Source organism: Caretta caretta, chromosome 2 (genome assembly GCF_965140235.1).
Source record: "Caretta caretta isolate rCarCar2 chromosome 2, rCarCar1.hap1, whole genome shotgun sequence".
In the NCBI taxonomy this organism is placed as follows: Eukaryota; Metazoa; Chordata; order Testudines; family Cheloniidae; genus Caretta; species Caretta caretta.
The window spans coordinates 148188155-148202432 of NC_134207.1; the positions used below are offsets into that span (position 1 = coordinate 148188155).

Consider the following 14278-nt stretch of genomic DNA (forward strand, 5'->3'; position numbering starts at 1 on the left):
AGAGACCTTTGCTTTGAATTCACTTAGCTTGTTAAATTGGTGTTAGTTGCATTCTATCTTTTAGTTCTTGGTAACCAGTTCTGACTTCTATGCCTCATGACTTGTAATCACTGTAGTTAATAGATTTGTTTTATTGTTTTATCTAAACCAGTGTGTTTGGATTGAAGTGTGTGGGAAACTTCATTTGGAATAATAGGATTTGTGCACATCATTTTCTATTAATAAAATGACTGACTTTATATGAGTGTATATTGTCCAGAAGGGTGCTGGGCAGTACAAGGTGCACAATTCTGGAGGGAAGTCTGGGAATGGGAGTTTGCTCATGTCGGCTGGCTACAGCACTCTTACCACATAGCCAGGAGTGGTTTACGTGCTGGAGGCTGTGCGTAATCAGACCATGAACGGTTGTTCTCACAGCAAAGCAGTGTAAAAGGCATTCCAGCTTGGAGAATTGAGGAGGGACAGTTGTCCATGAGTCCAAATTGGGTAATGTCACACATAGGCATAAGGATCCACCTGCATGGATCAGATTTTAAGATGGGGCAACAGGGTGCAGAGTCCCATTCCAGTAAATGGGTCTGCGTGCAGGGGTCCACCTCTATGGATCACACTGCAGTGTTGCTAGTGTTTGTTTTATTTTATTTTTTGATAAATAAAACTTCCTGGTTTTAACAACTTTGGTACAGATTTTCTTTTCTAAACACAAAGTTGAAAACATTGTTACTATTTATTAAGTTCAATATTTCATGTTAGTTATGTTAGATGTTATTAATCAAATATAAAATAAATTAATATTTTATAATGTATTAAGTGTAAAAGCCTATGTGTTTGGGCACATTAAGGTTGCTAGTTTGAACCCAAGATATGATATGCCAAACAATGTTCATTATTATTATGTAATATTTATAATGTGTTGTGGCCAGAAGATGCAACAATTGTGAACCTGTGTGATAATTGGGCCTATAAATTTGGCCTAATTGTGAACTCAAGTTGTGAGAAGTGAGTGAAAGTTAATGGAATGTTGCAATAACCTATAACAACAAACGTTGACAGGGAAAGGTGTAAAAAAGAAAGACTGAATTAGTCCAAACAGAAAGGCCTACTGATATATCTCAAGGACTCTCAAGATCTGGTCAACAAGGAAAGTGTGAAACTGGACCCAAATTGGTGTGTCAAAACCAAAGCCTAATTGGTGGACAAAATAATAAGCAGATGGACTATTATGTCCATAACTTCCTTTTGGGGTTGTTTAAAAAACAAGAAAAAAGACTTTGGGAGGAAAATACAGATGAATGGACAGAGGCTACTGGCGATGCTGGCTGACTGAAGAAGGGGAACGAGAGAGCTTCACCATCATGGTTGCCACCTCATCTCTTGGGAACCTGGGCCTTCATTATCCTGATCCTGGGAGAAATTCTATTAGAACAAGCCAGAGAGAGGGACCCAGCATCACCATCTCTACCTGCTCTGGCTGAAGCCCAACCACCACCTGAGACTCTCTTGCCTTTTCCCTCCAACACCCCTCCTCCCCCTGCTTGTCCTTTTCCTTCCCTACCTTATTTAACCACTTTCCTATCCCACTTTTTTTCTTCTTCTTTCTAATAAGCATCTGGATTAGCCAGCCAAGACTGCATATTTTGCAACACTGTAATAAGCCTGTGACCAGAAACAGAACAAGTAAAACAATGTCCTAAACAGCAATGCTGGTACAAGTTTGACAGGTCTTAGGAGAGCTGATAAGCCCATGTGCTTTGCCTGTGTTTTTCTAACAGTAAGGCTGCAAGTGCAAGTCAACATCAGAGACAAAAGCTGCATTTTCTATCTTCGCTGTTCTTTTCTCTCCCCTTCTGTGTGTTTGTCTTGTTTTGTCTTCTTAGGAAACAGGATCAGACTTTAACAGACAGCTCCAGCCCATCTTCATAAATGATCTGGAGGATGGTGTGGATTGCACTCTCAGCAAATTTGCGGATGATACTAAACTGGGAGGAGTGGTAGATACGCTGGAGGGGAGGGATAGGATACAGAAGGACCTAGACAAATTGGAGGATTGGGCCAAAAGAAATCTGATGAGGTTCAATAAGGATAAGTGCAGGGTCCTGCACTTAGGACGGAAGAACCCAATGCACAGCTACAGACTAGGGACCGAATGGCTAGGCAGCAGTTCTGCGGAAAAGGACCTAGGGGCAACAGTGGACGAGAAGCTGGATATGAGTCAGCAGTGTGCCCTTGTTGCCAAAAAGGCCAATGGCATTTTGGGATGTATAAGTAGGGGCATAGCGAGCAGATCGAGGGACGTGATCGTTCCCCTCTATTCGACATTGGTGAGGCCTCATCTGGAGTACTATGTCTAGTTTTGGGCCCCACACTACAAGAAGGATGTGGATAAATTGGAGAGAGTCCAGCGAAGGGCAACAAAAATGATTAGGGGTCTGGAACACATGACTTATGAGGAGAGGCTGAGGGAGCTGGGATTGTTTAGTCTGCAGAAGAGAAGAATGAGGGGGGATTTGATAGCTGCTTTCAACTACCTGAAAGGGGGTTCCAAAGAGGATGGCTCTAGACTGTTCTCAATGGTAGCAGATGACAGAACGAGGAGTAATGGTCTCAAGTTGCAGTGGGGGAGGTTTAGATTGGATATTAGGAAAAACTTTTTCACTAAGAGGGTGGTGAAACACTGGAATGCGTTACCTAGGGAGGTGGTAGAATCTCCTTCCTTAGAGGTTTTTAAAGTCAGGTTGACAAAGCCCTGGCTGGGATGATTTAACTGGGAATTGGTCCTGCTTCAAGCAGGGGGTTGGACTAGATGACCTTCTGGGGTCCCTTCCAACCCTGATATTCTATGATTCTATGATCTGAACTAACTTCTTTTTTCCCCCAAAAAGGAGTTACAACCTTTGGATAGGCCATCAAGGGTGTTTCCCTCTAAAAACTCTCTTCAGCTAAAGGGAAGGAGAATGGAAACAAGGGATGTTGTTAAAATGAAAGCCTTAATATTTTGGATTTCAAATGCTTCATTGTTTTTTCATTTTTGTATCTTTAATAAAAGGTTAAAATAATTTTTAATTGGGTGTTTGCCCTGGTATTAAGCAGACTGAGATCTCTGTATACCAAATCCCAAACTTTGTTTAAAACTATTTAATGTTGGACAGTGACTGGATTATGTTAACATATACTCCATATACATTAATACAATATGCCTCACTGGGTCAGGTACTGTACCAACACATATGAAGACCTTATCAGTGTTAACTTGGCCAAGTTGTACATACTAACTAAATAGATCAGTGTACTGTAGTCTATAAGAACTAAACTGAAAGTTTGTATAAAATACAATGTATTTGAATGAACATTGCCATTAGATCTTAAACTTTTGTATTTCCTCACCTTAGGATTCAAAATTGTAAATTTAAATATTGCATCATCAAAGAACTTGAATGTGTGAAACAATTTTTTAAAAGATAAAAACAATATTGAGTTCTAGAATTACATTGTTTAAAAGCAAAAGCTATAGCATTTCCTATTGTATAACATTATAAAAGGTGAAAAACCTAGCCGTGATACTATGTAATTCCACAATCCAGTACTATAGAATTATTATTTTTTTAAACATTCATTAAAGTGAATTTAGTAGCTTTTAATTTTGTCTTCCCAATCTTACTATGGGACTTTGACACTATCCATTTGTAACTTTTTAGTTTTGAAGTTCATTTGTTTGAGTTACCCATGAGAAAGAGACATTTGTTTTAATTTAAACAGATTAAATACTTCTCTCATCCCCACACCCCACTTGGAGAACTCAAAAATGGTTGAAGCGATTTTAATCAGCTTCCCCACAGAACAGTCACTTTTGAGCTGACAAAGCATGAACATCTCAAAATGAGTTTTAAGAAATTGAGTGAATGAAAATGGGACAGAGGGGCTAAGTTGTAACCTTAACTACTGCAAAATGGAAGGTTTCCATATTTTGTAAATGGTAGACTTTTATTAGAAATACCTCATTCCAATGTTCTGTAACTTGCTCCAAATTAGTTTTCGGTAGAAGAAAAGCATGTTCTTCTGGAACATGGTCTCGGTGATGTAGAAAAATGATCTGAGCAGCTGTACAATATAGGTATCCATCAGCCAGTATAGGAACTTGGCCAAGATTTCTTCACGGTAATGGTGTTCCAAAGCAGGAACAAAATGATCACCTACAATAAGCAGAATTCAATTATATTCAGAATCTGTAATTCACATTTCTAAAAGCCAACACACACACAAACACATACTATTTTTTAGGCTGAGTTTGGAAAAGGGAGATAGAGAAACTGCCAAACAATTTTACAGTAACTGGTCCCCCAAGCAGCCTAAACCCCATTTTTTTTTATTAGGCATACTTTAAGCTTGGCACATGTTAAGTATAAAGATAAAAAGAATAGTTTGTAGTTACAAAATGCTACTCGACCAATATAAGTGTTGAAATGAACCATTCAGATCAGTGATAAATTTAGTGGTCCAGAGGAGGAATAATTATATCTAGTTTACTTTCCCCACTCTCTACCCCTTGGCATGCAGAGAAAACTCTTGCATGCACAGTGGCAAGATATTGTGAGGGAAAAGATTAAACTGGCCCTAAATTATTACAAAGAAGAGAGATATGAGCTATTAGCTCATGGACTGTTTTATACGCAAATGATGAAAATTTTGAACCAGATTCTGAAATTAGTGGGGCTAACTGAGGAAAAGCACAATAGTTGTGCTTCCTAATAAACTTCTACACAGATTAATTGCAGAGGTGGATTTTGTTTAAGATGGACATGATAAATAAATAAACCTTAATTGCTGCAGTCTGGATTTCAGTTGCAGATATCTTTGTTTTATCAAACATTGTACTAAAAATATTCTGATGGCCCAACAAAGTGAGATCACTTCAGATCACTGTCATATTCAAACTGGATGGCATCTTTTTTGGCAATCATGCAATGGAAGCAACAAAAATACTGCCCTACAATGCAAGATCTATGGTGCTCTGCCAGAAATATTTTCAAATTAAATGCAAAATCACAGAATCAGAAGGGACTTCAGGGAGTCATCTAGTCCAACCCCTTGCTCAAAGCAGGACCAATCCCCAATTTTAGCCCCAAATCCCTAAATGGCTCCCTCAAGGATTGAACTCACAACCCTGGGTTTAGCAGGCCAATGCTCAAACCACTGAGCTATCCCTCCCAACAAAATCAACATTAAACACAACACGCTAACAGGACAACTAAAATAAGTCAAGAAGTGAAAGGGTAAGATTCCTATAGAAATGTTAACTCAGCCATATCTCACATGGGTGATAATTTTGATTCCTGTTAAACATATTTCCAAACAATACATTTCATAAGAGAGTTACAGTTGAAACTCCTTTTCCCCATCTGTAAAATGGGAATACAAGCATTTCCTTGTCCCTAACCCTTTATATATCTAGCCTGAAAGCTCTTTAGGACAGGGACTCTCTACAGCACCTAGCACAAAAGGACCTCAATCTTGGTGGAAATCTGCCATAGTTTAAATAAATAAAATAAAATGGTGTTTCAATGGATGTCAGGTAACATCACCAAAAAAACCCACACTAAACATTTGAAAAACTCTGAAAGTGAAGTTCTAGCACCCAGCCAATAAAATACACATATGCAAGTAACACATTTGGAAGTTATCTTTGCAACAGATAGTTCATTTTCTACATACGGGCCAACAGATATAAATCTGTTACCGTTATGGAATCAGCCTTTAGAGAAGGGATGGAAGACAGGAAAAAAGATGCTGCTATTCATGGAGAAAAAAGGTTCTGATCTACCAAACTGCAAAGCATGCTTAAATTTTAAGCATATACCTAAGAGTTTTGCTGGATCAGGGCCAAAAACCAAGATCCTACTGGAGTTCCTAGGGAGCATATTCTCTGAAATACAAGTCAAAAAGATATTAGCTGAAATTTAAGAATTTGGGACACTAAAAATTTGTACCCAGAGATTTTGAAAATTCATTTTCTGATGCACCCAGAATTACTAACCAAAGTATTTGTGTTATGGTTGGACGCAGCATGACAAGTATCAAGATAATGAATGTCAAAAAATATTATTAAGTGTTGAAACAGCAATGGACTAGTTTAATCTCATATCTGTAAGACTGCCTTCTTGATTTTCACTAAACTTATAAAAATATATCCATGAATGAGATTCTATGAAATTTCAAGCAAAAAATTAGTTTGGGGGTATTTAGAGGGGTGAGGAGGGCGAAAAAAAAGTCAAACTTATAAAAGATGGGTAGCTGGAGCTCCAACCTATGAAGGAACTAGCACTCCTCCCTAATAATTTTACTATTTCCATTTTACAATATATCCATGATTGTGTACTGGAGCTTCGTTAACATTTCTGTAGGACTCTTAACTTTTTCATTTCCTTTCTCAAACATGTAAACTTCAGAGTGGTGTTACCATAGGTCTTCCATTTAAATTTCCTCTCTTAAATAAAGAGGAAAAGGAAAGGAATTTCCCATACTTAATAATGTTAGCCTTTAGTTCCTAGTTGGGCAATATCTACACCAGCAAGCCTATGCCAGCGTTGCCCCCTAATGTAGACATATTAAGTGATTTTTCAGTTCATAATAAATTTTAGAGCAAACCATTTCCCCCAGACTTAACAGGGGGTGATCATTAATGAGGATCTGTATTCCATCTTTGAAATTTAAAAGTTCAGTCATTTGCTAGTTATCTGACCTGAGGAAAAAAAGCACGACCTGGCAGCAAGAGAGGCCTGTGCCAGTTTGGGTCACATATATATGTTTCTAAATTACGTACTGTCATACAATACTGGACTATCTAGTTTGATATCCTGTCTCTAATATTGGCTGGTACCTGATGCTTCAGGGAAAGGACAGCATCCACCCCACAAAGGAAGTTTCCTCCAAATCAACGCCCACCCCCAGAACAGCTTAGTATAAAACTTATATCCTGCAGGATAAGGGTCTCTCTGAAGTTTTTTTTATATCAATAAGCTCAATACTTCTAAAAATATTCTGCTGAACTCTTGGGAGTCATTTATATCTTTTGCCAGCAAATTCCAGAGTTTAACTCTGCGTTTTGTAGAAGGGTATTTTCTTTTGCCAATTTTAAATTTGTTACCTTTCAGTTTAATTGGATGTCCTCCCATAATTCATGAGTTCCCAGCTGCCCTTCTCTAGATCATTTATTATTTTCTATATCTCTATCATATCCACTCTCTAAACTAAACAGTGGTTCTCTCCCCCCAGACACCTTCTACATATTTTGTTTTGAGTTAAGGTGACCAAAACTGAACAAAGTTTTGTGAGAGTCACGCCATCCAATAAGCATTATTTCAGATCTATGGGATGGTTTAACTGGGGATCAGTCCTGCTTTGAGCAGGGGGTTGGACTAGATGACCTCCTGAGGTCCCTTCCAACCCTGATATTCTATGAAAACACAGTGAAGAAATTGAAGAAATCACCTTCAGGCAGAGACATGGAAAACGTATTTAAAGAGTGAAAGTTTCAAGCACATAGAAACAGGGAGTTATAAAGCAACCTGTCTAGCACTATCTCGGACCAGTTGGTATAATTTTTAGTCACAGGTATTTTTGGTAACAGCCATGGACAGGTCATGGGCAATAAACAAAAATTCACAGCCTGTGACCTATCCATGACTTATACTAAAAATACCTGTGATTAAATCTTGGGGGGGGGTGGAATTTTGCTGGAGAGGCGTGGGGAGCCGCTGCTGGAGGGGGGGGGGGGGGGGGGGCGGCGCACCTGGGGCCCAGTGGACCACAGCTGCTCCAGCCAGCCGCCCAAGGACCGCCACCCGGGGCCAGCGGACTCCTCGCTGCTCTGGGACCGCTGCTGGGGGCTGCCAGAGCAGTGGCTGGTGTGGCTGTCCCTGGGACTGCTCCAGCAGCAGCTGGTGAGGCTGTCCCTGGGGACCACCTAAGCAGCTGACCCCAGAGCCAGCTGCTTGGGCGACCCTGGGGGAAGCCACATTGGCCCCTGCAGAAGTCATGGAAAGTCACAGAATCCGTGACTTCCGCGACCTCCAGGACAGACACTGAGCCCTAATAATAAGCAACCACACTAGCCTTTCAACAGTGAACATTCAGTTCAAGTCCTCACTTGGGTTAAATCTGAACATTGGTCAGCTGCCTCTACTGTATAGTGCCTCATTTTAATATTACAATTAGTACCTTTGATCACACGAAGCCATGTACAGTCATTCACTCTCATCTTCCACATCAATTCCTGCAAAGAAAACCTGGCAAATTTTCCCAAGGCGATGAATGTTTTCACATTTTTTAAAAAGCGGCATTTGTTATAGCTAGAACCCCACAGTTCTTCTGGTACCACCAGGTCTAAACATTCCCGCACAAAAACATACACCTGCCAGTGGCTGTTGTGCTGTCTGAGAAGCTCTTTCAAGCCAGGGTCACAGAATTCTTTAGCATTTTGTCTTTCATTTTCTGTTTGCCCCAACACAAATTTCTCAGGGCTGCTTAAGATACCTAAATCGGTTGAAGTTCTTTTTGAAAGCAAACACGAACCATTTGGAACATCAGTGTAACCACCTTCTCTGCTATTGCTTGTCAAACATATAGTAGGCTCTTTCCCAACTTGACCTTCTGCTTCCCTATCAATCTGTACTCTGTCACAAGACACTGACTGACAAATTGTGTCAGTTTTGCTTGAATTTGTTTCAGGAATCCAGACAGGACAATTCTTTTTTAAAAGTACCAAATAGGGACACTTTGCATGATTCTTTAACAATTTTTGAAATACATCTCTCATCTGCCAATAGCGTTTGGGCAATCTCTTCTTTCTCCAGTTGTAACTTGGTATGTTTGCACTGCATTTTTGCGGCAACATTTTGCTGTTTAAGAATATCATTTCTACAAGCTGTTGTCCCCCTGCTTGGCTGCCCTTTAAGCGATTCAATAAAAATGATTTAGGAAAACATTCTCGGAAGCTCCCGGAAGAATACAAAAGACATTTCCTCCCAATGTACACTCTGGAACGTGAGATTTTATTGGATAGCTTCTTAGCTATATTAGTTGGGGGGCACTTAAGCCCTCTGTATTTTAAAAATTTATCCTCTGCTTTTTTCATTTGTACAGAACCAACCTGAAATTTACAGATATCTAGCTCTACTCCCTCTCTGCTGGAATTTGTTTTAGTATAAGTGCTAGATTTATAAAGTTTATTACACTGAACACGCAGCCTTAACGAACTCTCATCATCTGTCACAGATTTTTCCTTACTATTTTGAACTTCCTGCACTAAAGATGGTGCATCAGGAGTCTCTGCTCTACTCTCATTTTCTTGAGAAATGGACTTTATTTTCATAAAGTTATTTACAGAAAATGATTCTACACATGAAAGAGACTGTGTATCATAAATGATGTCCAGAGTGAACTTGTTTTTATCTTCATTAGATCCAAAGCTCCAAGCATCGTCTTCTTCCCTTAGGTTTATCTTCATCCTTTTAGCTGTAACTTCGAATTGATCCCTATCAAGCTTCCTTTTTGAAGGTGTGGCAGTAGCAACTGGACATAGATTAGGTCCTCTGAGATTTTCCAGGTTTCCAGTGACCATTCTGACCTGTTTGTTTGTTTTAGAATTTTGCCCAACAGCTCCCTTAGCTGTGGCAGAATGCTCATAATCAGGCGCAGAGCCTTGTGTTTTATTATTCCCTTGACTTTTAGTGCTCAAGATATTAATTTCTGATCTTGGTTTCCATTTCCACCTGTTTGTCTTTGATAACTGACATTTTTTTTGCACGTAGTCAAACAGAATATTATGTCTACTTTTTGAATATCTTTGTTTTACAAACACTGTGGAAGGTGCTGCATTACTTGAAGCAAGCTCATACATAGGCTGCCCACATATTTGATAAGAGCAACTAGGTGGCACTAGCATAAAGATAGCACAGTGTTCCAATAAATACATCATAATATCATCCCCTATCCTGCTCAATAATGTTTCCCATAGCACACTCATCCGAAGAGTTTCTGTTGCAGTATTAGGTAGATAGCTGCATATATTTGAAGTAGACATAACCTGCAAATAGGAACTGTTTTCATCCAATAATGCATACCCAAATGCAAGGACATTTTTCTTCTTTTTTTCACAAAGTCTTTGAATGACTCTTATGACTACTTCACTCTCACTAGATAACTGAAGAGAGAGAGAGAAAAGTTAATTTTACATGTCAGACCCCCTTATAAACAACAGATACACCTTTTTATTAAAAGGTGTATGCCAGAGAATACAAAGCCCCACACTCTGGTTTTAGATTAAGACTTTTAAAAACAAGATTAAGGATTGTGCCACATCATATCACATTTGAAAATTCCTACTCCAGGCTTTGACATATTGAAAGCTACAACTCTGAATTTAGGCAAGTCAGTAGCCTCTCAGTTCCCCTTATGTAAATTAGACAAAATTCTCTCTTCCCCCCCACTCACTGTCTATCCTGTCTATTTAGAATGTAAATGCCAGACCCTAGAGGCTGTCTCTTACTGCTTGTCTGCACACAGCACCTAATATAGGGGTAGCCAACCTGAGCATGAGGAGCCAGAATTTACCAATGTACGTTGCCAAAGAGCCAGAGTAATACGTCAGCAGCCCCGCATCAGCTCCCCCACCCCTGTTCCCAGCGCCTCCCACCCACCGGCAGCCCCACCGATCAATGCCTCCCCCTCCCTCCCTGCACCTCCCGATCAGCTGTTTTGGGGCCTGCAGGAGGTTCTGGGGCGAGGGGGAGGAGTGAGGGCAGGGCATTCTCAGGGGAGGGCACGGGAAGGGGTGGAGTAGGGGCAGGGCCTGTGGCAGAACCAGGGGTTGAGCAGTGAGCACCCCCTGGCACATTGGAAAGTTGGCACCTGTAGCTACAGCCCCGGAGTCAGTGCCTATACGAGGAGCCACATATTAACTTCTGAAGAGCCACACGTGGCTCCAGAGCCACAGGTTGCCCACCCCGACCTAACACAACAGGGTCCCACTCTTGGTTGGGGCTTCCAAGTGCTTCTGTAAAATTAACAATAACAAAATATCAGCTCATGGTTTTACAAATTGGTCAATAAGCTTATAGCTGGAGTCCCATTTCAATAATTTTATACAGTAGCTTTGAGAGAGAAATCCAGTGCATTCTTCTACAAGAGGGAAAAAATTATTTTGTTGTTTACATAATAGAACAGAATTGTTTCCCTTTAGATTTTCCTAAAATGTGAAAATATTATTCAGCTCTGATTACACAAGTCACTGTTTTTAATATTTAGGTGTTAGTGTATACGGAAAATACAAAAGCAGATAACCTTACATATGTAACCTTTTATTTAACCCTGATTTGTCTCTGATCTAGATGCAGCCTAGGGACCAGGAAACTTGCTCTCATCCATCACCATCAAGGAAACAGGAAGAACCACCCCACTGCAGGGCTTTCTAAGAGACAGCCCCTGGCCCCAGGTCACAGAGATTACCTAGCCCCAAGAATAAAAGTAATCATCTGAGTGGCTGTTGTCTTAACGAAAAATTGCATGCTATAACCCACACACAAGCCAAGAGTAGAGAAGAAAAGAAGAACAGAGGAGAAAACAGGAGCAGCACCATTACACGTGGAGGGCGGCAAGGAGCAGGGTCGACAGCAGATCCACGAGCCAATTAAAAACCATAGAAAAACAACAGAGCTCTATGATTCCCCCCCCTCCCCTCCCGCTTTTGTGGGGGCGGCTGAGCGATCTGAGACTGGAGGGAGAAACAGAAGTCAGTATTTGCAGCAACCATTCGTTGGGTGCCAACACATCCCACCGCCATGCTGACTGCCGCCCGGGCAGCACTACCACCCCGACGCTGTGCATTTCAGAAACGCGGCTACAGTGAGGTGAGAAGAAAAGCCAGCCAAGGAAGAGCAGAGAGGCTCTTCCTTCCAGACGGGGTTGCTCTGGTGCTTGCTAGAGTACAAGCAGCCAGAAGAACTGACTAGCCCAGGAGTACAGCCTCTGCTGTTCAAAAGAAGATTAATTCCAGTGCTTTTCAGTAGAAAAAGCAAGAAGTCAGGAACCATTAATTTCGCTCCAGCAAGAGGCTTGCGGTGCACGCGATAGCTGCCTACCACAGAGTGGGGCACGCCAGCCTCCCGAAAGCGTCCTCCCGCTGCCCAGCGAACGCCGACCCCAGGTAGTACCTGTTGGAAGGAGAGGGGCTGGGGGATGGCTCGGGCTCCCCGGGGGACGCACACCACGCACTGAGACACAAACGTCTGATAGAGCTCGGAGTCTCCGCGCTGCAGCAGTTCAGCTTCGCCAGGCCTGCAGGCAGCCGCCTCCCGGAGCCTCTGTACAAACTGTTCAAGCCCCAGCACGTCGGCATAGCAGCCTTCCAGCATGGCCAGCACGGCACGAAAGGGCCCAGAGCCTGCCATGCTTCTGAAGCCGAGCGGAGCCGCCTCCCTGCTGGGACCGAGCCACCTTTCCCAGAAGCACTAATGCCTCCCTCCTGGACCCACAAATTCCGCGTGTGCTGCTGCACCTATTGAGCTCCCGGGGCTGGGCTCTACAGCAGCGACAGCTGCCCACCCCCCAGCCCAGGGGCAACAGGAAAGCCAACCCACGCCTATTGGCTCCTGCACATGCTCACGCTCCTGCCTGCGCAGACCTAGTGAGCGAGCCTGTTCGCAGCCCGGCCGCAGCGGGAGAGCCGCCCGTCCCCTGAGCTGGCTTCACGAGCGCCGCACGCGCCCCGCAGCGCAGAGGAGCGGACGAGCCCTAAGGGGAAGGGGAGCTGAGGTTAGCAGTGAGCTGGGCGGGAGGCGTGCCATGCAGGAGTGGAGGTGGAAGCAGGCTCAGGGGCTGGGCTTTAGGAAGCATGCTGTTTCTGCGGGGAGTGGACTGCTGCCACGCGACATTTGTCAGTTAGGATTGGGCAGCGACCTCTTACGTTCCCGGTGGAGGGAGAATGCGTTTAAACAAGGAGGTTCTAAAAGAGATTCGTTTAGCTCTTTTTATTTACTTATAGAGCACAGTGCTTAATTAGAGAAGGTAGGGAGGCTGGTGTGTGGGTAGAATGGGGAGACAGTCATCCAAGTTCTTTATCTGGGGTTCTCCATGCCATGTGCACACTGCAAAGTTTGGTTGACCCAAAGTTAGGTCAGTGCAGTCACCAACTTCTGTGTATCGATTGGGCATGTGCATATTGGGTGCTTGTGATGGTTCTGTGTGTACTCACCATGAGTGATTGCATCAGCGTAAACATGGTGTGCCACGGGCAAGTATGCCCCATGTTGCTGGCCAGCTCAGTGCCTTGTGGTGTGTTTTCACAGCGCTTTGTGATATATGGGTGATTTGCCAAGGGATTTCTAAGAGCTGGAGATCAAGTTCCCACAATGCCACTTTCTCCATCTCATAGTTTTCATGCCATTTTTTTAAAACTCCCACAGTCCTGAGCACCACTTTTTAGTCCCCAACATTGCTCTGGCAGAAGCATGTATCCTGCACAGCTCAGCGCAATTCTCATGAGTGTTGCTAATACAGGATGCACGATTCTTCTGTATTTTCAGAACTTGAACAAGTACTATTACAACCTAGGGTTACCATATGTCCAGGTTTTCCCGGGGCCAGACATTTTCTCTTTTTTGACTCTCTGCCCTCTCCCTAGGTGCATTTTTCAATTAAGAGGCAATGTGTGGGATTTTTGCAGCTCAGAAAGCAGAGGGGTCAACTTTCTAATTTCTCTGGGGTGCTCAATCTCTGCTCTGCCCCAGGCCCCGCCCCCACTCCACCTCTTCCCCCAAGGCCCCACCCCCATCCTGCCCCTCCCCCTCACGCACCCTGCCCTCACCCCGCCTCTTCCTGTCCCCACTCCTCCCCCCAGTGCCTTCTGCACACTGCTGAACAGTTGATCACCAGCAGGCAAGAGGCGCTGGGGGGAGGGGAAGGAGCTGATCAGCAGGGCTGCCAGGGGGTGCTTAGCACCCACTGTTTTTTTTCTGTGGTTGCTCGAGCACCCACAGAGTCAGTGCCTGTGTCAGAAGGAGTCCTCTCTATGCCCTGATTGGTCCCTTCCTGCATCCACAGCTGATTGGTCTATTCCCCTGCAGCCACAGCTTCCAGATCCCACCCACCCAGGCCCCAGCTCTCAGCCCTGTGGTGGAGGGCCAACATGGATGTGCTGACTGGCAGCTTGTGCTGGGTCCTGGCCTTGCACCAGCCATTCTGACACTGTGACAGAGAGCAACCTGTCCCCACCAAGAGAGTGAGA

General features: G+C 43.2%; 1 protein-coding gene across 5 annotated transcripts in view; it reads right to left on the bottom strand.

The window, feature by feature from the left end:
- The window catches only part of TERT (telomerase reverse transcriptase), a 141495-nt gene extending 128655 nt beyond the window's left edge, over positions 1 to 12840 (bottom strand). For all 5 annotated transcript variants that reach the window (XM_048839493.2, XM_048839496.2, XM_048839494.2 and 2 more), the window contains exons 1-3: positions 12207 to 12840; positions 8215 to 10198; positions 3995 to 4190 (exon numbers count right to left, since the gene is read on the bottom strand). In XM_048839493.2, coding sequence (XP_048695450.2) covers positions 3995 to 4190; positions 8215 to 10198; positions 12207 to 12443 — 2417 coding nt within the window. In that variant the 5' untranslated portion in view covers positions 12444 to 12840. The remainder of the gene's footprint in view (positions 1 to 3994; positions 4191 to 8214; positions 10199 to 12206) is intronic.
- Positions 12841 to 14278: the final 1438 nt, after the last annotated feature.